This window comes from Chroicocephalus ridibundus, chromosome 1, assembly GCF_963924245.1.
Source record: "Chroicocephalus ridibundus chromosome 1, bChrRid1.1, whole genome shotgun sequence".
In the NCBI taxonomy this organism is placed as follows: Eukaryota; Metazoa; Chordata; class Aves; order Charadriiformes; family Laridae; genus Chroicocephalus; species Chroicocephalus ridibundus.
This window is the reverse complement of record NC_086284.1, coordinates 136,877,635-136,902,054: the sequence shown is the minus strand read 5'-3', so window position 1 is coordinate 136,902,054 and position 24,420 is coordinate 136,877,635. Positions and strand designations below refer to the sequence as shown.

Here is a 24,420-nt window from a genome sequence, read left to right as displayed (position 1 = left end):
AAAAGTTGTGGAGAACTCCAATTAAGAATTGAAAAGACAAATGTATTTCCTTTGTCTGAAAGAAAATAAGAAAGGAATTACAGGACCAATCAGCTTAACTTCAGTAAATGAAAAAATATGGGAACAAAACCCCATTTGTAAGCTCATAACTGAGAACAAGGAGATGAGTAACAGTCAACAAGGATCTGTCAAGAACAAATCATGTTAAACCAATCTAATTTCCTTCTTTTGCCACCCAGGGCCTCAGAGGCAGAGAAGCAGCAGTTTATACCATATATCTTGGACTTAAGTGAAGCTTTTGACACTGTTTTATAAGACATTCTCATAGAAAAACTAAGGAAAAGCTAACCAAATGGTTACATACTTCTGGAAATGGTACGTGGAGGGTAGCTATAAAAATGGAAGGATGTACTAACTGGGTTTCCTTTGTGATCTGTGCTGGATCTGGTACCAGTCAGTATTACACTCTTGACTTGACAAAGGGAATAAGCTGTGCATGTTGAATTTAAAAATGATGTCAGGCTGGGAGGGACTGTAAGGAAGCCAGAGGAAGTTTGGGTCAAAATTGAAAATGATCGTGGAGAAATGGTCCAGAAAAGAAGAAAAAGGAAAATAAAATGAAGAAAGAGGAGGCAAATCGGAAAGGCAAATACATGGGGTTCTATACATGGGAATAATCAGCTACACAAATGCAAGATGGGAAACATCTGGTGTGATAGCAGCTGCAGAGAAGACTCAGCTGCAAACTGAGTAAGAGTCAAAAATGTCCTGCTGCTGTGAAAACACCATGCTGGCATGAGTAAACAGGAGTGTAGCATGTGAGACATATGAAGTGCTCCTTCTGCTCTAGCCCCCAGCAGGCAAGGCCTCAGCTGCGGCTCCCTATCGCATCGCCGGCACCACACCACAAGGCCAGTCCGTTGGGAGATCTGGAGGAGAGCACAGGGAATGATCACAGCTCCTGAAATTGCTCTGCAAGGACTGACAATGGAACACATCTGGAAAGGCGTGGAAGTCTAAATATTTAAAGACTGCTGCTAGAAGGGAGCAATCGGTCCTTAGCATCTGTACAGAAAGAAGGAGTGGGTTTGAGTTCAGAAAAATAGTTTCAGGCTACTATTAGTAAAACGTGTACCAAAAGGGGTCCTGAGGCACTAGAATACACTGTGGAATGCCCACCCCTGAAGATCTTTAAGGACAGGATAAATAAAAAGCTGTTGTGAAGGACACCTGTGTTACTAGCCTATGTTAGGGTTGAGGGAAGGACTAGAGACCCTCCTGAGGTTCCTGCCAGCCCTGCTTTTCTGTGGTGTTTTTTCTGCTTGTACAGTCTGATTTCAGTGGTCAATAGCAACACTACAGGCCTGGGGAAGAGTGGCTGGAAAGCTGCCTGGTGGAAAAGCTCCTGGGGGTGTTGGTCGACAGCTGGCTGAATATGAGCCGTCAGCGTGCCCAAGTAGCCAAAGAACGCCAATAGCATCCTGGCCTGTATCAGAAATAGTGTGGCCAGCAGGACTAGGGAAGTGATCATCCCCCTCAGCACTGTGAGGCTGCACCTCGAGTACTGTGTTCAGTTTAGGACCCCTCACTACAGGAGAGACTTTGAGGTACTGGAGTGTGTTCAGAGAAGGGCAACAAAGCTGGTGAGGGGTCTGGAGAACAAGTCTTATGAGGATCGGCTGAGGGAACCCGGGTTGTTTAATCTGGAGGAAAGAAGGCTGAGGGGAGACCTTATCGCTCTCTACAGCTACCTGAAAGGAGGTTGTAGAGAGATGGGGGTCAGTCTCTTCTCCCAAGTAACAGGCAGTAGGACAATAGGAAATGGCCTCAAGTTGTGCCAAGGGAGGTTTAGGATGGATATTAGGAAAAAAAGTTTCACAGAAAGGGTTATCAAGCATTGGAACAGGCTGCCCAGGGAAGTGGTTGAGGCACCATCCCTGGTGGTATTTAAAAGACAGTGTAGATGTAGTCCTTAGGGACATGGCTTAGTGGTGGATTTGGCAGTATTAGGTTAACTGCTTGACTCAATGATCTTAAAGGTCTCTTCCAACCATAATGATTCTGTGATTCTATGATAGCTCTGATATGCAGCACCACTACACTAAATTAGAGGGATAGAGAAATTAAACCTATCCCTGCTTATAGATTATAAACGAAGAAGCCCCACATTAGTTACACTGAAAATGCAAATAGAGAAAGGATCTGCTCCAGACAGTGAGAAAACTCTCGCTGACTTGTACTACCTTTGGATCGAACCCAAAGAGAAGAGCCTGTACTATTCTCTTTGAGAATTGCTAATGAGAGTGCTGAATAAAATACAAAATTACAAAGGAACTAAACTTGTCTGTAAAAGTCTTCATCCAGCCCTACTTGGGGTACTGTTGTCTGAGATTTTGTTTACTCATCTAGATGTATCTATTGTCTTTTGCCCATGCGAAAGAAGACTTGTTGAAAAGAATAATTTTGGCAAAAAAAATCAAACTTCTGCTGTGGTTCATTTCTTCTCACCACTGATATATATTGTATTGTGTCGTATAATCAATCTGGTGTCTACAGATGGTGTAAGTACATGAGGAATTTGTTTTGTTTAACAGCAGCGTGTAGTATTTTTTCTCTATCATTGTTGATCCAAGATTTAGCAAATTACTGGCTAAACAGTGTATATTCTACAGCTTAATACTTCAAGTTACATTACAGTTCTAGCGGCTGACATTCAGTGGCACTCTTATTCATCTAGCTGCTGACATTAGACATTTCAGAATGATGTGTAGACTAGTAATATTCTCATCTAGTTACCCATAAAAATAGATGCCTTGCTAATAACTATGAAATACTTCAATCATTAACCCTGCACTCACAGCTGAATGATCAAAAAATATATTTAGCATATATGATTTTCAGCTGATTGTGGGTACATGCTGAAAATACGCTGCTGAATGTGTGCATGCTCGAATGTAGTAAACTACGGCAATTATGGAACTTGCAATAATTTTCATATCAGACTGTACTAAGTTTAGTGCTTAGTTCGCGGTCTAAAACTTAGACAGAGATGACATCTAAGTTAGGGGTAAAGTATAGGCTGCTCCACAACTCCAACAACGGATAAATAGGCTCCTCTCACCCTATCTGCCAGAAATCACGCCTTTTAGGAAGCAATGTTCCAGTATCTGTCTGTCTGAGCAGCAACTGCCTGCATTGCTGGGTACTAGAGCGCTTTTAAAATACAGCCCTCAGTTAGAATGCAAATGAACTGAAGCAAATGGCAGTAACTCAGACCAGCAGACCACAAGGAAAACTTCTCTCACGGCCTGGCAGATTGTGAGAAGTGACCTTCAGCACCTTCACCAAAGACATAAGCTTCATTTCAGTTAGTACTGATGGTGGTCTCTTATTGGGGTTATTAGATCAGGCAGTTATCAGATCAGACGGAGTGACATTCACGTTACTCATGAAACCATTCGTTCTGTGTTTTGGGAATTAAATCAGAAAACTGCCTTCATTGACGCAGGCATTTCTAAGAGGAAAATGGGTGAATCCAAGGGTTGCACAAAAAAGTGTCTTTTCCGCCAAAATAAAGCCTCAAAACAATTATACAGGTCTACATGACAGAAAACATTAAAAAGTCGAACAAGAATTTTTCTTCTGAGACACAGATCGTGAGCATATATGGTGCTAAATAACTAGGTGACCAGGATATTCACTGGAAAAAGAAGAATCTAGCTTCAAAGTTGGGCCAAATCCCAAATCTTCTGCTATTTATAATCTTTCTCCATTTCATGAATATCACTGGAAAGACTTGTCTCTGTTTCATTGCCGAACAAGAATATTTTTGAAATCTCAGAAAATTCCATAAAATGAGATTATTGTTCTCCATTCAGGTATCACAGCAATCATTACTTAAATATTTTTAGCTGCCTAACAAAGACTTGCTTAGAACAGATTCCAAGCGATGACATGCTAATGGAAAGCTTTGTGTACAGCAGAGGCACTATTTGAGCGCAGAGGTTCCCCTCCCTCCCCCATCAGCATTTTCTGATAGACTCTACTGATCCTAGGACTTTAGAGAACTGCTGAGGTAATGCTTATGCTGAAGTTCAAGGAAAGTTTTGGAACATCCTCTAGTCAAAAAAAACTAAAGTCAAAAACTTTAATTCTTAGCAGGACAACTTAACTTGCAAAAGGAATCTGATTTTCAAGCCGGATCTTATTTCTGAGCCCTTCTTATTTTAGAACAACATTGAAACAGAAGAGTAATCTCTTCAGAGAGTCAATATGTTTTCCATTTGGTATTATCCCATGACTTGAGATAATTCTGTCACTGCTATAGTTCTCAAATGGGTGAAGGAAGGATGTTTTTCTCTGTTCCTGAAGGTAGTCAGGGTGGAATGGGAATCAGGGAAAGCGAAATGCAGATAAAGACAGGATATTCTTTAGTTTTACAAGACTGATCAAGGGAAGCGCCGTGTGAAAACTCACGGACAGGTCACAGACACAAGTGGCCATGGTAAAATGGCTTACTTTCTACTCTGGATACACGTGGAATACATTGAGCTTAAAAATAAAACATAAGCAACCTCTCTCTGGTTAATCTCTGAGTAAATCTACTAAGCTGTAGCTCACAGCTGGTCTGCTCCCTGACTGGAATATGTTTCTGCTTGTTTATAAGTGTTTCTACATGTGTTTCAAAGGTGTCTGAGCTCAAAAAATTTCCTGGGTCTGATTTTGCATTCTCATTTACTCTCACCCTGAAAAGGAAGGAATATGTAGTTTCGATTACATGTCATATTTACAATCTTTCAATCTATACAGTAAGAACAGATTATTATTTTTTTCTTTGAAAGCGGACGAAGAAAGAAATCCTGACAGTCAACAGGATACCTTTGAAAACACAGGTCTTGGCTTTGACTTCAGCAGACGGGTGAAGAAGAGAGTGAATATTGATATGCGTTTTTAGAGAACACACTAGGAACTAGAACAGAGGTTCCCAAACTTTTTTGGATTGCTATCAACCCTCAGAATTTCTTGCGGACCACCAGGCATCATTATCATCAAACTTTTAATTGAAAACACTATTAAAAACAGTGTTTAATATGGCTCTGTGGATTAGCTGTGAACCCTTTGCCGTGGCCTCCTGGACCACCAGTGTTCTGCGGACCACGGTTTGGGAACCACTGAACCAGACTGCACACATAGTACATCCCTACAAAACACTTCTGCGTCTGAAAGCAAAGTCAGTCCTTCTGTTGCACAATTTACTCAAATAATACACAATTCAGTTTAACCTTGTTGGTACCTGAAGAACACAGTACCCTTTTATTTTTCTCTTACCTTAATTCTCTTTTTTTATTGCTTTGGAGAAACCAGTAAATGGTGCCAAAAACCAGTTTACGATTGTTTCTTGTAGGATCTCTCTCATATCCGGCAGCGGTGTAACTTTGCAGGAAGCTATCTATGAAAATAAGAAATAAAAACCATAAAACCCCCCACACTGTGCACTGATAATTCCAGAATAGTTACCATATCTGTGAATCCTAAAATAAAAAAAAAAAATTAAAATAGCTCCTAAGTTTTTGTTTTGTATTGTTTTGTTTTGGTTTGGGTTTTTTTGTCTTTGTTTTGTTTTGTTTTGTCTTTGTTTTGTTTTTTTCTCCTCTGGAAAATGTCTTCTTTTTTTTTCCTTCCCAAATCCATTAACGATGTTAAAGCTCTGTGTGTGGTCATTAAAGCATTTCAACAACTTTCTGCAAATTCTTTACAGTTAGTCTTTGGCTGTGGTAGTACAAGATTGTCTGTTTATCACCAGATAAACACACAGAAGAAAATAAGGATAGTGCTGAGAAGGGAACTTGTAGGGAAACATTATAAATAAGAACTGCAAAACACCAAGGGCCATGATTCAGCCCTACCTTAAGTCAGTGACAGAGTGTGATATCACGTGAGAGCACGCATGGGCTGTAGCATCCCTTTCGGTTGTTCTGCCTCTGTATCTCCTTGCGTATGTGCATCCCACAGGCAACTCAGCCAAACAGTGCCTAGTGAAGAAAGGGGGGTCTATTTGTCTCTCTCCATATCCTCAGCTATAACAGGGAACCGGAATGAGGAACCTTGTCAACTAGTGTCATCGTAGAAAAACAAAAAAAACTTTTTTCTAAAAGGACTTTTTTTCTAAAGAAGACTGTGCTTCTATAACAGTATCTCACTTGTTCTGGAGGGGAAACAATGCTCCCACAGCACTTCCATACCCGTCGTATGCTCAATAGCTGAGGTAATGCAGAGGTTTGAGTCAGAGTGAGAGCGGAAGAGAGTAGTTACAGCAAAACTAATACGCAAGAGAAGTCAGCAAAGGAAAGGGGTAGTCTCTACCTTACCTTGAAAGAAAGCAAAGCCTTCCTGGCTCTTGTCTCTACAGGTCTCTCTTCCAATACTTTACATCCAGCATCACTAATGGGTGCTACTGGAGTGTTTATAAAGGTGGATTAATAATCTTCCCCATTTGTGTCCTAGCACTCTTGCACATCCGAAAGGGTCTGGTATTTCTTAAGTTGCCTGAATGCTTTTCTGTTTCTATGCAGTGCCAATGGTTAGAGGTAACCAATGTTTTCCAGGGAGCACTGCCGCCAGTGACTCGCTTATTAACCATCTGATATAGATAAAATTCAGCTTGCAAACCTGACTAGACAGTGTGAAAACAATCGTATTGCCTCACCTCACCACTGTCCAGACTCATTGCCAAATTGCCCTTTGGCAAAGGGGGTTAGATGGACTGTCATATGGCCGGTGCTTACCTGGGGTAATATGCCCCAGTTGAGCCAAGCATTTTAAATATGTATGTAATTCTGTAAGAATGAGAATTACCCACCAGAAGTAACGCCCTCCTCGCATTCCTGCCTGACACCGTTGCTGTAGATAATGTCTGTACTTTCTTTAGTAAGCGCTGCCTTTCTGCCAACCCACCAGCTTTTGGCTTCTCTCCACAGGAAGCAGGGAAGCTGCGTTCACCTATGCCATTACTGCTGCCGGGGTTGCACACGCTGTCACGGCCGCCTGCAGCCAGGGCAACCTCAGCAATTGTGGCTGTGACCGAGAGAAACAGGGCTACTACAACCAGGAGGAGGGCTGGAAGTGGGGAGGCTGCTCTGCGGATATCAGATACGGCATTGAGTTCTCCCGGAGGTTTGTTGATGCCCGAGAAATCAAAAAGAATGCACGGAGGCTGATGAACTTGCACAACAATGAGGCTGGAAGAAAGGTATTCCAGAAAGGACGAGGGATGGGGTAACGTGTGTGCTGGAGGACGGGGGGAGGCTGGCTTGGTGGCAGGAGGCATACCCCAAGAACTTACCCCTCTGCTGTTATCCCACACCCACATCCAGTTACCTGATGGCATCTAATGTTTACATTTTGTTGCTGTTTCTTTTTATTCAGAGCTGGCCACGTACTATAGATGCTCCCCTAAATGCTTCTGCTTCCTAAGCCTTCTTTCCAGTCCCACTGATAACAGAGAGGACTTTGTTGGAGCTGTTTGGCATAACATGTTTGGCATTTTTCATCTCCTTTGCAAAAATCTAGCAAGAGATGTCGAGGCTTGTGATGGGACAGGACTGAGTGTCTGCACTGCTGAACTCCCACAGCACTTGCAGCTATTTACTCCATCCAAAATCAAAACACCTCTTTGACCACAGCTGTAATGAGATACACACTTCATAGCAAAGGCACAATTGTCCATTTCGCACTGGTGGGCTACAAATGGCTGCATAAACATCACTTTGGAAGAAGAAAGAGTTTCATGTCTACAACCATGACTGAGTAGTTGTTTGCAATGGAAACAATACACATCATGGAGCTATGTCCATTGAATAATATTCCTCATAGCTCTCAAAGGTCGCCCTTTAAAAAGTATAATAAATCTTTCTGCATAATACGTACCTACCTCAGGAAAGATTTTACTATATGCTTCAAAGTATTTTCACCCAGGTAAAAAAATTGCTGGTTCTACCCTCCAGTGTTGCAGAAGACTCCAACATATCACTCCTCCACATCTAGACCCCAAAGTTAGACTGAAATTTTCTCCCTTACTTTGTGTGCGCTTTCAGTCCTACACCAAACACTGGCTGCTGAGCTGGGCAGAGATGGTTAAGTTGGTGGTGACAGAAGCAGTACTATTTTCTCACTACCTGTGTTTCGGAGGATGCTTATTAACACTGTTGCGCTTTAACCCCAGCTGGCAGCTAGAACCACAGAGCCACTTGCTCACTCCCCCCAGTTGTGATGGGGGAGAGAATCAGAAGAGTAAAGGGGAGGGAAAACTCAAGGGTTGAGATAAAGACAGTTTAATAGGTAGAGCAAAAGCCATGCACACAAGCAAAGCAAAATAAGAAATTCTTTCACCGCTTCCCATGGGCAGGCAGGTGTTCAGCCATCTCCAGGAAAGCAGGGCTACATCATGCGTAATGGTTACTTGGGAAGACAAATGCCATAATTGCAACATTCCCCTCTTCCTTCTTCTTCTCCCAGCTTTATATACTGAGCATGATGTCATATGGCATGGAATATCACCTTGGTCAGTTGGGCTCCCAACTTCCTGTGCCCCCCCACAGCCTACTTGCTGGTGGTGTAGTGTGAGGAGCAGAAAAGCCCTTGGCTGCTTAGCAACAACCAAAACCACCAGTGCACTATCACACTATTCCCATCCCTAGTCCAAAATATAGCTCTATAACAGCTGCTAGTAAGAAAGTTAACTCTATCCCAGCTGAAACCATGACATACCCAGGCCATGCAAGAAAACCTCCTGGGTATTGCAGTTGGTTGCGCACTGAAACTGAAGGTGGTGTACGAACAGTTATCCATTGGGAAGAAAGTATTGCGTAAATTCAAGTTGGTAAAAGAGACCAGTTATGGGGCATAATCTCAAGTGTACAGAGAGGCTTGATACTGGATTGATGCACAATACTAGATTGATACTTTATACTGAGCTCTCCAGATGTGAAGGAGGCAGCTGACTGAAGAGCCAGGTAGAAAGGCATCCCTAAGAGCAGCACAATCTTTTTTTCCCAAAGCTTACTCGGTTAGGGGGTCAGAATACCTCACACTGCTGTATTGCAGCCTGGAAGATCCAGGTCTGATCACTTCTTTGGGCATTTCACCTTGGTGTCATGCATTGCATTTGGATGCAGAAGAAGATGGAAGCCACATGTTAGACTTGCAAGGGAGCATTTATTACCGCTAGATGCATTATGATCCCTGCTTAAACTGGCGACCCTCTGTAGGGGGCACTGTGCCACCCCCATGGAGATGTTGATGCATGTCCTGTTTTGAACATGTTACAGTCTAGATGTGAAAGAGGGACAAAAGAGCAAAAGCGGGTGCATAGATGGAGAAGAGCAAAAAGTCCCTTGCCCGAGGACAGAAGGCGGCTCCATATCTGAGGCGGGCACTGATCCCAGGTCCCCCACTTCTAAATATAGTCCAGTAACCACTAGACCACATTGCTGATTCTTATTAAGCAAATTATATTTTTACTCTTCATCAGAATTTCATAGGCAGGGGGACATAAGCAAACCAAAGAAGTGTGTGTTTTTACAAATATTTCTGCTAGCAGCATTCGTGCAAATGTATTTCTTTTAACATTTCTAAAAACATAATTTTCTGCAAATGTTCTTGCAAAAACAAATGATAACGCTCACTTTTGTGCTTTTGAGATAGGAGTAAAAAGGCATGTAAATACCGACAATATTGGGTTTTGTTCCCCAAGTACCCTTTTTCATAAATAGTATTTTGGAATTCCCACACGTTTTTGTTGTTGGCAGTTTTCAGTAGTTATTTATACCCATATATTTTCATTGTAATCATTAATGCATCATATTGCTTTCAAAAGCTAAGGATTTGGTGCAGCTTTTTGTTTTTAAGTACAATCCATCAAATCCTGAGGAATGTGCTCATATAAAAGATGGTTTGGGGGCCATGTTTAGAAATAATGTTGGTGTTATGACATACATTCCCATGAAATGAATATGCAAAGTTGGACAGTATGTAATACTTAGTGATTTTGGTTCATCTGAGATCATCTGCTATTTGTATAAATTAGACATTATGAATTTGAGACTGACTGAAACTTTAGGTTAGAACAAAACTCTGGAAACTAGGATATACTTGCTTTGTTTTTTGGGTTGGACCTTTACGAAAGCAGCCACAGAGTTTTGTGCAATTTCAACATGAAATCACAAGTCCCTCCTGAGAATCCACACAAATTTGAAATCTGACCTACACCCACCTGAAATTTGGCAGTTTTAGGGGTCCTGGGTAAACCTGGATTGGATTTTTAGCCTAACACAAAATCTGAAACCAGGAGATTTTGCTTATGTGTGGGTGTTATTCTGACATACTCCACAGGGTCCTTATTCACAATCAAGTTATGTCTCACACTGCATTCATGTCTTGGCACTGGTTGAAGCACAACACTGAACCTCCATCTTCCTCCTTTCCCCTTCCAACATCTCACGACACAACTGGGAAAAGCTCGTACATTTCTGAGTAAGACTCTGTCACTACCATCCTGCTGATGTGAGTCTGACATGTCTTAAAATTTGGAAACAGTTTGGAGCCAAGCTTCTGGTTCATGACTACTGTTATTAAGGACCAAAGTAAGGGTATTTTCCCCTCTTTTTGAACAGGAATAAAAGGTAAGAAGGAGACCATAGGCAACTCAGGTTATTTTTATTTTTTACCTCTCTGCTGCTTCAGAAGTTCTCAAATAATCTTTTCAACTGTGGGGTGGGAATGCCGAGACAGTAAAGGAATTACATGTTTTTGTAGCTTCCTACAGAGATTCTGCCAACCACTAAAATACTTCTTAGTTCCAGTTCAATCTTATCCAAACTGGTGCAGGGAAAAAAATCCAACAACTTGATTATGTGAACATTGGTCCATTTCCCAAGGTCTTATATTTCATGGAGCTTTCACTATTAAAACCCCTCTCATGTTTAAATCTATAATGGTAAGGCTCACAATTCTTATTGAGTACTGGCTTAGTTCACACTGAATCGGCTTTTTGAGTTAGGTAACAACAATATTTAGCCAATAAATCTGCTATCTTCATTTTAGTCTTCTCTTTAAATCCCAGAGCCTCCTAAGAGATGAGGAAAAAAGGATGCAAAGAACTCCCACTCCCCCCTACTGTTATTTCCAACTTGCTGTGAAGTCAGTGGAAGACCTCTGATGACCTCACTAGACCTCTACCAGGTGCCCAGAAGATCATTGCTAGGACCATTATCCAGGACTCTGACCAGCAGTTTTGCCCCCAGAGCAATTATTTGGGTGCTCTTTTATACCATCACATGGAATTTTTCATGTCCTGGGGCAGGAATTTTGCCCATCCTTAATCTCTCCCAGCACTTGTCCCAGACACGCCTGAGAGTTAGAGGCATTTGTAACTATAGCAGTGACGACAATGTTTTGCTCTCACAGGGATGTTCTCAAAAGCCAGCCCGCTGGTATTTCACTGTTGTTAAAAATAGAGTCCTGAGGGATTTCTCTTTAAGGAAAAAACAGCACGCTCTATAAATAATTGCACAAAATTTGCAAACAGATGGGGGGAAATAGTTCTGGGGGCACAGCTGAGATGCTCAGCGCAACACTTTGGTACCTCCTTGAAAACAGACGATATTTAGGCTTTTCAGGGAATTTCTGATGACTCCAGAAAGAATGAAGCCCCCAGTTGCCCCACATTGCATCCCTTAATTGCTCTGCATTGCATTTCTAAGAACTATTTCAGCTAATGTCAAATTTGTGAAGTTTCTAGTAAATCTGTAACAAATAGCACCAGTGACAAAATAATAAGCTTGCCATTGGTGCCATTAGGAAGAAATAAATGCTTAGCGATTCCCAGTGACATGAGACGCTACCGATGGAAGATTTATGCTTTGCGGCAAAACAGCATCGTGCTGTGTAAAAGAGCGAAGTAGCTAACTTCACCACCATGTTTTAGATGGCCGCTATGACTCAGGATGGAAAGTACAAGTTTGATAAATGAAAACAAGCCCCCAAAGGAAGACTAGTGTAAGTCTAATGCAAATCTTACCGAAAGAATGGTTTGTTGCAAATCTGAATGATTACAGAGAGACCTGTGGGCAAAATTTTGATAGAGCAATGAAAAATTAAATACCAGTAAAACCAAGTAAGCTTTGATGCTGTTTTATGAGACAGCTTTCTACCATGTATTTTTAGAAACAAGTATCTTTATTCTGGGATAAATGAACTTAGAAAGCGTAACATCTGGGAACGCACGCCATTAATCTTAACTTTTTGTTGAAAGCTTCAAAACAATGACCGGCTCTCATGGGGAATCTCAATTACAAAAATGGGTTTTTCTGTTTGTTTGTTTTCAAGGGGGGGAGCTAAAAGAACAAGCTGACAAATTGGTAGCAGATCACAGCTTTTACCAAAAAGAAGAAAAGAAATGTTTCTAACAGTTTATCAATCAATTAGGCTCTTACGATAGACAATGACTGTGGTTATGTGGAGAAAAAGCTGGCCTATTTCTTTCCCTTCCAGAAACACGCCCATCACACTGGCTGCCAGCAATTCAGCCTGGTACCAGCCCAATATTTAGGCCTTTGTAATGTCGATGGGGTTTTCTTGTTGTTTTTTTGGAATGCCTGGAAGATGACAACATCTTATTTTACATTTCAAACAATAAGAGTATGGGGACAAAAAAAAAAATAAAAAAATTCAGACTCTCTTCAGGAGAGATTAGTCAATTACTTGGGACAACATTTCCATCTAAGCCGTGGCTCGTTCTCACAGTTCCTGGCGCCACAGGACTGTGGTACTGGGAAGGGATTTTTGCTGACATGCTTTGGCGGTAGAACAGCTAATGAGGTGATTGGTTGGTCACCATTCACATTATATATATATATATATATATTTATACACACGTACACACACATATATGTATATGTAGGCGGGCCAAGTGTGTACATAATTATGTATATTTATAGATATTTATGTGTTGTCTGTGCATAAAATGTGTAAGAAAGTGTTAGCTCACTTCACATGAAATATTTAAACTAATAAGCTCACTTCTGCAAGACGCACGGCATGCCCTAATATGTTGCAAACTGCCTTCACTGTCACCTAACAGGACATAAAGGTTAGAAGAAAAACCCCAGAAAAAGACTCTGGACGAAATGTTCCAAAGTCGTAGTGGAGGCTGAATCCCAGTTTCAAAAGTGAAAGCCGACTAATTTGATGCTCCTATAAGCCTAAAATATTTTTCAAAATGCCACTTTGTGTCCTAAGTCATTTCAGCAATTTAAAGAATGTGACTTTCCAGGTTTTACAGCCCTGAGTCCATCATTTGCTGAAAGTTTCTTTCTCTGAAAGAGACAACCTATTTCACTGCACATCCCTTGAGAGAACACTGAAAGAAAAGCGTTTGATAGTTGTGCTTGACGGCGTACTTTCAGCTTTCCCACTTAAATTGATTTGCAGACAGATATAAATCCAATTTCAAAAAGTTTGGTGTTACAGCTTGGGTGGGTTGGATGGATAACTAGTGCTTATCCATATGTCCTGAATATGCAAGCTTTGGCTCGAAATCTCATGAGGATAGTTCTCCTGCTTCCAGTTGGGCTGGATTTACTAGCCTATTTTTTTCTTCCAGAAACACACCCTTAATATTGACTGCCAGAAGCTACATCTGGTACTATCTTACTTTTTGAACATTTTGCTTTAAAATTAGAGGGGGAAATAGCCAAATATTTTAGGACTTGCTAAATGGTTTTATTCTAGAAATGTGCATGCCCATGCATACCATGCAATGTATGCAAGACACGTATCATCCATCTGGTAAAATGTTACTGCACCCTGTCCCCCCACCCCCCAAAAAAAAAAGCCCCGCCCTGACATCTCTATATTGCTTGACAGAATAAAAACAGTAATGTAATGTTTTCACCCCTTTAAGATGATATTTAAAATTTTACCTTCAAGCTTGATAGCAAATTCCATAGAAATGACAGTAAAATACTGCAATTGCACTCATTTTGGGAATGATTTAAAAGGTGCTTCTCAAGTTTTTTTTTTTCTTTTTGCAACACTACACTGTAAAAATAAATTTCAGAAAGTTTTAACCAATTGCAGCAGTTTATTGCTCAAACTTAGAAGTTATTCTCTCTTTTTCTAGAAGGTAGGGAAGAGGCACAGACGGGTAAGGGTCTATAGCCCATCCCCACAGTGGTAGGGACTTTCATCTGATGAGCAGCAAGTCTCCAAATCCCAAGCTTATTTTCCTGCTAGCCAAGAGGAGAATTTAGGTAAAGAGAGCAGTGGGCTGCCTTCAGTTTTTTTAGTGCATTCAGTGGGGATACTACAAGGGTGGGTGCCTTGCCTAGAGAGGCAGGTGAAGGGTAGGAGGAGGTGAATCGATGCCTCTTGGTACGTAAGAGGGTCCCCAGTCCTGCTGAGCATCCGCCAGTGCCACGGAAAAGCCATCTCGCGCCGTGGCTGGATAGTACCCGCTGCAAAGCAGAGGCTCCCTGCTCCCATCAAACTAAACAATAAGAAAAAAAGGGATGTGACAAGAAAAGGAGTAAGCAGAGTAATCCAGTTCCTCATCTCCCATCCCACAGGGTATAAACCCTGTTTTGATGCTCGATGGAGCAGCCTCACGGAGGAGCAGAAAGAAAAGTATGCATCTGAAGCACCCACATTCCTCTCCTGCTGGCTCCCTGTCTTCTCTTCACGGGGCTGGGCACAACCTGAGGAGACATGACATGAAGTGCTCAATTTTGGCCTTCATGATCTGCTATTAGTGAAGAATATTTCCAGGACACTCGTATTAGAGGAGTAGCATTGCACCCTACTAATGTTAGTTACACCCCTGGCTAGCTAAGTTAAAAAGCCAAACCCAAGCAAACCCAACTTTGTTTCCCAGATGGGTGCATGGGATCAGCATTTTGACAGCAGTGGTGGACCCCAGGCTGCACTCAGACTTAGGTTCGGCATTGTCCGCGCGTCGTCGGCAAGCCATCAGCTCTCGTGGCTGCAGCTGTTCAAGTATCAAAGGGGTGGTGACATCTTATGACCAGAATCCACCTCTTTTGGAACTGGTATTACCCCCCAAAAAAGTTGATCACTTGCATATTTGATGGGGGGAAACTCCTAAAGTCTTCTATTTCTTTTTGATACTGCACTCGAAAAGTAATAGGGATTTTGTTACATTCAACATCTGGTCCAAAAATGTGCATTTCCACTAAGGAAAACACAAACCAGAAAAGGCAAGCCAAAACAAACACACACAAAATGTTACTATTGTTTTTACATATTTTATCCAGATAGGATTTTTAATATGTACAGAAACTGTATCTGATGCTATGCAGTTGGGTCTAGATATGGAACTTGAAAAGATTAATTTCTTTTCATGCGTATCATTTTGTTTTATTTCAGTCTTCGCAAGTCTTTTTCTACTTAACTGGCAACGGACAACCCTCAAATTGCATTTTCAGTGTATGATTTATATAGGTATAAAAATATGTGGGATAAGAAAGCTTTAACATTATATTTCACAATTCATTTAACAAAGTAGCAGTAGTTAGAAGATTTTACTTGGCAAGACCATACCGGGGTGGGAGTGGGCCTGTATGTGGAAAAGGGACCTAAGGAATGTTCCTACGATTAGTCTGAGGCAGCGCAGTCCAACGATGGGAATTTGCTCTCAGAGGTAGATCTTGCTGTAAACCATTCAAGATTAGATAGGAGGCACTGACATACATGACAAATGAAACTGCTGAGAGAGTGGGTCGTACGAGCTAATGATTTTCAATCTTTAATCAGGCACCTAGCTTGGCACAGTGTATTAGACTGAGTAAATAAGTACCTTTAAGGCTCAGGGTCAAAGCTTTGACGGGAATTTTGCCGAGGAAAAGTGAGCTGGAGGGACACTTAGGAAGAAAAACGTGAGTCGCTCTTCATTCACAGCATTGGGCGAACAGGGTCAAATCCTGTAAACTTTGCCAGGTCCAGTGGCACCTTGCTGGCAAGTGGGAAGCTGCTCGAGATGTACCACGCAGATAGACATACCTCTGGGAAAGCCGGAGCGTGCTGGCTTGTCAGCAAAGAGGAACGCTCCGCAGCATCTGGGTGGAAAGAAGGAAAAAAAAAAAAAAATCTTGCTTAGAATCTGCTTAGTTTGGGCCTTGTATTCCCTGACCTCCAAGTTTTTGGGCACAATTTTATACCCACAGCTGACTGTGGGCACACAAATTATAGCATTCAGGAATTTAACTACCTGATGATTGGGCCTGTGCTCAGTGTTGTAACCCCAAGCATTCCACAATCATGAGAGAAGCCTCCAAAAAAATAAAAAAACCTGTGAGGTTGGCTTCAGGATCAGGAATTAATACTTTTCGAAACTTCTGCTTTTTTGAGCCTGCGTGGCTTTCATTTGCAAGTTCTTCCACGATCATAAACAGTGGGAACCTCTGAAAAAGTATAGCAGTGAAGTCAGATTTCTGTACAGCAAAATGACTCACAAAAACTGGACCTTCATGAAGACAACAACAAAAAAAGAAATCGAGACCTGAGATAAAGTTGCTGGAGATTGCACTACAGAGGGTGTCAGGCAGTGCTGTATTTAAATGGCAGCGTCTCACCCAAAGGCAAACACACCCAGGCAAACATAGATAGGCACACACATCCATATATAAATATACATATACATATACAAAGGTACCACCTAGAACACCAGAATGGGTGACATCTTGGTTTTTTTCAGGAATAACGACACTTTTAGTTGTATCAGGGAAGCACGTCCATCGGAGAGACGGAGGATCCTTGGGACGGTGTCCAGAGTGTCGAGCCCCCACGCAAGGCAAAGGTGCCTCACAAGCTTCACCCCCTCCCGCTCTCTGAGCAAGTTACTGACGTGGCCTTTTCAAACTGAAAAACCGGCACCACAAACACGTGCAGAACCTGACAAAACACGTATTAAACCACAAACCTGCGCTTCGCCAAGGTTTACTACTTAGGGAGAAAAAGGAGCACGAATCAATCAGGTGTGGCAGACCCATCCCATTTGGTAACGCTTTCCTGGAAGTCCTTGGATCGTAGTGCTCTTTGGTGAAGGCATAGAGGAGGTTGTCTCCAGCCACCTTTTGTCACGGATTTTGCTACAGTCCTTGTGGCTGCAACTGCATGTTGATGCATTGTTGAGAGATGTAGAAACGGGGTGGTTTAAAAAAACCCACCCCACACTTCAGCAATATCAAGCAAAATTTATTAGCACTTTTCTACATATCTACGTGCACATCTAAATACCAATAGATTATTTCAACCCAGATTTGTGGAATAGGATTTGAATCTTGTTTGGGGGTCTTTCAAAAATCCCATCCTTCTGCACAGGCACGAAGTAGAGACAGAGGAATCCTGAAAGGCCCTGGAATATTTCCCACGGCATTCCTCTACTCACTGCCACTGAGATGCTGCTGCTGCTGCAGCAGAAGGTGGCAAGTTTTCTGGCTTCTCTTTTTTCCGTAGGGAAGGTAGGAAAGTGATACAGCTTGTTGGAGAGCAGAGGCTGTTCCAGTGCTCATCACAGCCTTGCTGCTGTTCTTTTTAGAGTAGTTGCAGCTATAGGAGCTTCTTGCCTAACCCAGTAAACCTTCCTGGAAATCACCCTTTCTGCCTCTGAAAGGCTAACTTGACCTTGACCTGGGAAAAGCCTGTGTTTCCAGAAGGTCTAAGGTATTTTTGACTAGGATGCTCAGCTAACTTGTACTTGCTACTGTATGTTGGCAAGGGAGAATCAAAACCAAATATTCTCTTTAATATTGAAACCCCAGAAATCTGGGAAAAAACAAAACATACAATTTAAGTGAAACTCAAACAACTCAGGAGGGTGCCCTCTATTTGCAGGGATAACCAGATCTGTACAGCTTTTATTTTAAGGCCAGTTTCTTAAGCAGTAAGCATTTTTTACTTCCCTTCTACTTCATTATGCCATTGTACTCAGATTTCGGCCCTTTTATCCTTTGCCCATTTCAGTCATGTTCTGGGATCTGCAATGAAACCACTACAGGAGATGGTCTGCAGCATCAGTAATGCTTTAGGACAAGCTCGGTAGCTCGTATTTCTTTGTTAGCATCCCATTGCGAAGGGGAAAGATCGCTTCGCTTTGTTCTTAAGGCTTGATTTTCTTAAGCTAATGGTGACTGTGGGTGTAATTGTGGTCAGGCTTAAGTGGTAGCACGAGGGCAGAAAAACAGAGGCGCTTCCGTGAGACCGGTTTCCCCTCTGCCGTGCACATGGGCATCTGCTTGCCGTTCCCCCGGGCGTAGCCCCGCGTCCGGGGAAGGAGGGATGTGCCAGCAGTCGAGCATCTTGGCTGCAGCGGAGGCGGGAGGTCGGGAGTGGAGCATGAGCCCAAGCACCCGCCAGTGCTTGGGTCCCTTCTAGGGACCATCTGACACTGGATTAACCTCCTCTAGATTAATCTCCTTTAGCAATAGCAATAATAAATACTCTCACTTCTCTCTGGCTGGCAGCTGAGCAGGACCCTTCACTGGGTTTTATAATCCTCTAGTGTTGCGCAATCGTTGCTTTGGTGCAAAAAAGGTATATGTGGCTGAACGAACGTTTGCTTGATATTTGGGCTAGATGCTGCAGAGTGCTGCTTCTAAAGGGGATCGTATGCTCTGTGAGCCAAATAGTGAAGAGTTATGCTGGTATTGCCACTGCCAGTATCAGCAAAATTTTTAATTATGCAGTGAACACGAATGCCTATTCAGCCACACAGTACATATAGTTCTGTGATATTAAAGCCAGTGAAAATTTTTTAAACATTCCTTGAACGTTACTTGAGGCAATTAAGCTTAAATATGCTGAATCTTAAAAAATTTTTTTAAAACTTTTTTTTTTCCTGTTTTCAAAACGACAATGGCTCGAATTATTTTTTTTAAGTCACTGGAATCCCATGGATTACCTTGTCTCTAAAGACACGTCTTCTGAAATTTCAGTAAATGTTCTCCAATATTTGAAAACAGAATGCAAATCTTTTCTATTAAATTGCAAACACTGCGCTACTGACCAGGCGCCATGTAAAACAAAATATGTTCTGAGCATTCTGCTGGCAGGTGAGAAGATTTATAAGCATGCCTTTGAAAAATTTCAACCAGTAGTAATGAACGTGCGTATGAACTAAACAGACTGAGATTTAGGCCAGTTTGCAATACCGTTTTCCCGCAGTAACAATATGCAAATGTCTGTACACATAGGTTCTCGAAGAGAGAATGAAATTGGAGTGCAAGTGTCATGGAGTTTCAGGTTCCTGTACAACTAAGACCTGCTGGACCACGCTGCCTAAATTCAGAGAGATTGGATATATTTTGAAAGAGAAATACAACGCTGCAGTGCAAGTGGAGGTGGTACGAGCCAGTAGACTAAGACAGCCAACCTTCCTGAAGATCAAGCAGATTAAGAGTTACCAGAAACCCATGGAAACGGATTTAGTGTATATCGAAAAGTCACCCAACTACTGTGAGGAAGATGCTTCCACGGGGAGCGTCGGTACCCAGGGACGACTCTGCAACCGCACCTCTCCCAATGCGGATGGGTGCGACATGATGTGCTGTGGAAGAGGGTACAACACGCACCAGTACACCAAGGTGTGGCAGTGTAATTGCAAATTCCACTGGTGCTGCTTTGTGAAGTGCAACACGTGTAGCGAGAGGACAGAGGTGTTCACCTGCAAATAACGGCATCACGTGCAAATGAACAGAACAAATCACCACGAGTGAAGACAGTGGAGTACAACAAACGACGACAGCATCATTTTGCACATCTAATCTTCTTTGGAAAAAATACCCCAACCAACACCACGACAACCACTCCCTCCCCACTACTTACACTTCTAAGGATGGTGCATTTTGGCTGGCTGGCTGTTGTAACTGCTTTGGAAACAAGGGCAACAGGATTAAGGTGATGTTGACAACCACATGAAACTTTCCCTCTCTCTCTTTTTTTTTTTTTTTTTTAAACTACAATCTGGGTGTTGCAGAGTTCTCCTCGTAAGTGTTTTAAGTTATACATATCAGAGAAGCTGATAGCATTGCAGCTCCCATGAAATTTAAAAGAAAAAGACACTTTCTCTTATTTTACAACAACAAAACCACCAAGCCCTGTGCAAACCAAGACTTTTTTTTTTTGAAGGAAGTGAAACCTTCACTGACTAGAACACAGCAGTCTGGCTGCAAAAACCTAAATTTCTAAGAAAGCAGGTAGAGAGAAAACAACTGGTAGGGAGACAAAATCTGTGGCGGAAATACTCCACTATCAGTTTGGAAAAAATAAAGTTCGCAAAAGTACATCAGCTGCCAGTGACACTGGAACTCTTTGAATGAACATTAAAAATAATTATTTATGTTTTTAATAGTATCAAAAAATTCTAAGCACTAACGGGTAGCTATGTCTTAATTCTGTACTAAATGTAAACTTATTGGAACTCTGACGTTATGATTTTTGTATTTGGTTCTCCCTAAGTTCTTCAATGCTACTGATCTGTTGTCACTCCACTATTAGAGAGTTCAATTACTGTAGGCCTTAAGCAATTACCAGAACTGAACAAAAAGATCACGCGAAACTGTGGTTACAAATGCTTGATAAAGACTTTTCCCACTTGCCTCCTGAATAAGAATGACTCTTTTTAGACTCAGGCTTAAGGTGTGGAGCACCTGCCCTCAGCTCCTCTTAGGGAGTTTTAGGACACAAAGACACGCTTCAACAAATATCAAAGGTTTTGCTTTGCCGTCAGATGCACTGGCAGGATCTTCCAAGCATTGCATTTTGCCTTTAATGGTTGAAAGTTGCTATTACCAATAGTTTTATGTAACTTCTCAGTATGAACTGAGAAGTTAATGAAAATATGTTAGCTGAGCTCTAGGCTGCTGCAACCTGTGAGCTGTGGTGGCTTCATGGGCATAAAAAAGCTAAAATTCAGGTTAGTATGCGTCATCGTTATTCTAAGGTTGGCAATAACGTACCCCCTGGTAAATACATGAATGTTAAGAAAGAAGAAAGACTTTTTACACCAGCACACAAGTCTAATTCACACACCTTTTCCCTACGAGAGATTTTTTAAAATTCCTCATATATTTTTCTACTGTAAAATCCAGTGATTTTAACCCTAAGATACATGCTCACTTTTAACACCGCACATTTAATCACATAAATGTTTGCTTGCAGCAAGGGTCCCTACCTGATTTTCCGAAAACTTGGATTAAAAATTTCCTAACGCCTGCTTATTTGCATTTCTAGCTTTTGTTTCATTTTATTACTTCTCTTGAGGGGTTGCACAGCCATGAGCCCTCCCCACCAGACATGGAGCACTTCCCACACCGCACAGTGCTCCTGGGGCAAGGGGCTGGTGGAGGTACTGCTCCGCCAGCTCTCATGGCTGAATACGTGAATGAGCCAGGATTACCTCTGTAATTTACGGACCTGTATTATCAAAAGTAACTAATCACCTGGGGACCTTCGTTTGAACAGTCGCGAGGACCTGCCTCTCTGACCCCAAGCACTTACCCTCTGAAAATCAGACACCTTTGATGAGTCTCCCACAGAGCGATCCAAAATCGAAAAGCTCATATTTTTTTCATTGCTGCTGTTGGTTTCTAACTACCAGCTAGAAATTCAAACTCAGCCTTGGCGTGAACGAGCGCAACTCCACAGAAGTCAACAGGGGCCCCCAGAAATGCTTGAGTCGCTCCATGTAATTTAAAGTCCCTTTGATTCATGGGTATTGTTGAATAATAGTGATATACTGTACTTTCACTACATTCTTGACAGGAAGCAAATAAAGCTCCCAAGCACGGTAATGCACAGTCTTATGGTACTAGATACTGTAAATATATTAGAATAGTATTTGTTAAGTACAATTGAGGAATCCAATTAAGTTATATTATTGTATATCGTTTAAATGTCTATAGAGTATTTTAAATTATTGTGAACTACACTGCGTTAAGAAAGAAAAAAAAAGGGTTATATATTATAACACCAACCACTCTGAAAAGTGGACCAAAGTGACACTTTCTCTTTTTTTTTTTTTTCATACTCCTATTTCAAATAGCTCTGTCAGCTATTGTAAGTAACACCATGGTAACAGTCCGACTATTGGATGAGCTGTCTAGAATATAACATTTCAGAGCATCCTATAAAAGCTTTGCTCGTGTGGGGGTGCAGCATTCAGAAAGGTACTGTACGGCACAAAGCAGGGGCTGACCACAGAAATGCATGGACTTTGAACTATGTCCCAGGAAAAAGCAGTTTTTGTCAGAAAACGCCATTACCACTAATTTACTGAAACATCCCCAAAATAGGGCAACCTTTTAACGAAGGTGTCGATGAACAGAAGTGGGTTACACACAACTTTCCTTTTTAAAAATGTAGTTTGATGTCAAAGAACTGTGACAATAGAGGTTTGAATGCGACCAGCAAGACTACGTGGTTTAACCATACCTTAGCCATGACAAAACTCAAAATACTGTATGTTATTAAAGAATTTAAGAGCAAAGATCAATTTGTTTACTATGTTAATGTTTTATGGCAAGCAGAAAACAAACGATGAAATGTGTTTCCATTAAAATTTAATTTCCCCCCCCTTCTAGTTCCCTTTCTTCTTGTTTGTTATTCATATGGAGAAAAAGAAAGAAGGCAACAATGCCTTATGGGAAGGACATTTGTGTGCAGGCTTCTCTGGATGAGAAATGATATGCAAATTCCAAGTCCAAAGCAGTTTTTGTGTTTTGTGAGAAACAGTAGTGAACGTGCCTGTGTTTGGTATCACAGTCCAAAGTCATCCACCTGCAGCAATGGTGCAGAGAAACTGGCACTAGCACCAACCTTGTTACTACCAGAGAATTTGGAAGGCTCAAATGAGAAGGAGATAATTGTTTTATGATAGAAATGTGGCATCAGACTCCAAAATAGTGCTCAACCATGAAAACCTCTCATAACAGATTAGCAAACAGAGAGAAATAAGAGGCGTAGAGGAGAGGCTTGAAGGCCCTGACTTCAGCACTTGCTTATTCAAGCAAGTTATGGACACATCTGAAAACCTACCCAAATCTGGACCTAAAAGATTTTACAGCATTTACCTTGGTCAGAATCGTAGCAACTCCCCTTGATATTGAGAATAGTGTCTTCCTCCACGAAATCTAAAGAAAATGTACAACTTCTGTTGTATTTGCCCCTCAGGGAAGATATCCAGCCATAGATAAAGGTATAGCCAAATTCCACATGAACTAAATCCAAAATAACTTCATTAAAATGAACTGAGTTGCCCTGGGTTTAGAGCGGTATAAGTATGCACAGCATTGTATCCATGGATGCCAAAGAAAACAGTGCACCTTCTTTCTAATTACATCATGGGAAACTTGTTAATAGAGCTGCAGGAAGTTTTTATAGCAAATGGTAATATTACATTTGTTTCTATGATGACATCTGGAAAGTAGATGAAACTCATCAAAAGGTTTGCAAATCTTTTAACAAATCTAAAGCATGTTGTGAGTAGGTCACTTAAAGTTTCGAACATATTTCCATGGATTTCTTTCTTAGTTTAAGGTTAAAACCCAAAAGCAATACTGAACGTAATAAATCAAGACCTCCCCTTATACCAGCTTTCCCATGCGAATAACTTGATACGCCTTTCACTACTGAAGGCACTATTGGTGTTCAACAGAAAATGCTTTCTATAAAGCTAGAGGTAATTTGCATTCATAGCAATTTTCATAACTGGGCAGAATGACTGCATGTTTCCTTTCCAATCCTTCAGACCTTTTGTTGCAATGACAGTTCCCACAGCGAAGGCGGTACGGTAAGCGGTACAGTAAAGACCCAGCATTCTTCTCTCCGAGTGACGGCCACAACGAGATGTGGGATATACACAGCTAAAACGATGTCCAAGGGAAAAACCCCAAAACATCGAAGTTGGAAAGGCAGGGGAAGTTGTAAGCAATTTCAGTTTGTGATACTGATATTGCAAGAAACCTCCTGCACGCAACACAAACCGCATTGTAGGCTGAACCCTACCCACAAACTTTTTCCCCTCGTATCCAAGGTCCCTGTCTGCAAGTCTGCAAATCCGGACTCTGTCACTGGAGAACAAGCACACCCAAAGGTTGGCAAGTATTTTCCTCTTGGCATTTTAGCTGCTATTAGGAAATTGTAGGGGATCATTTTCTGACAGGGGAGATGCAGCTGCAAATTTAAAATTTGCATCCCTTTTTTTTAAATGAAGATCTAGGGTGTTTTTCCCTGCACATTCCTGCAGTACAGATGCATGTGCTTTAAAAGATTGGTTTGCTGAATAAAGATGGCAGTTTTCACATAATACACGGTTATTGGTTATAATGTGTTCCACAGCGTGCTGAGGCA

The 24,420-nt window shown here is 41.6% G+C and overlaps 1 protein-coding gene across 4 annotated transcripts in view; it reads left to right on the top strand.

The window, feature by feature from the left end:
- Positions 1-22,633, top strand: part of WNT7B (Wnt family member 7B) — a 101,034-nt gene extending 78,401 nt beyond the window's left edge. For all 4 annotated transcript variants that reach the window (XM_063355084.1, XM_063355074.1, XM_063355093.1 and 1 more), the window contains exons 3-4: positions 6,978-7,249; positions 19,266-22,633. In XM_063355084.1, coding sequence (XP_063211154.1) covers positions 6,978-7,249; positions 19,266-19,745 — 752 coding nt within the window. In that variant the 3' untranslated portion in view covers positions 19,746-22,633. The remainder of the gene's footprint in view (positions 1-6,977; positions 7,250-19,265) is intronic.
- Positions 22,634-24,420: the final 1,787 nt, after the last annotated feature.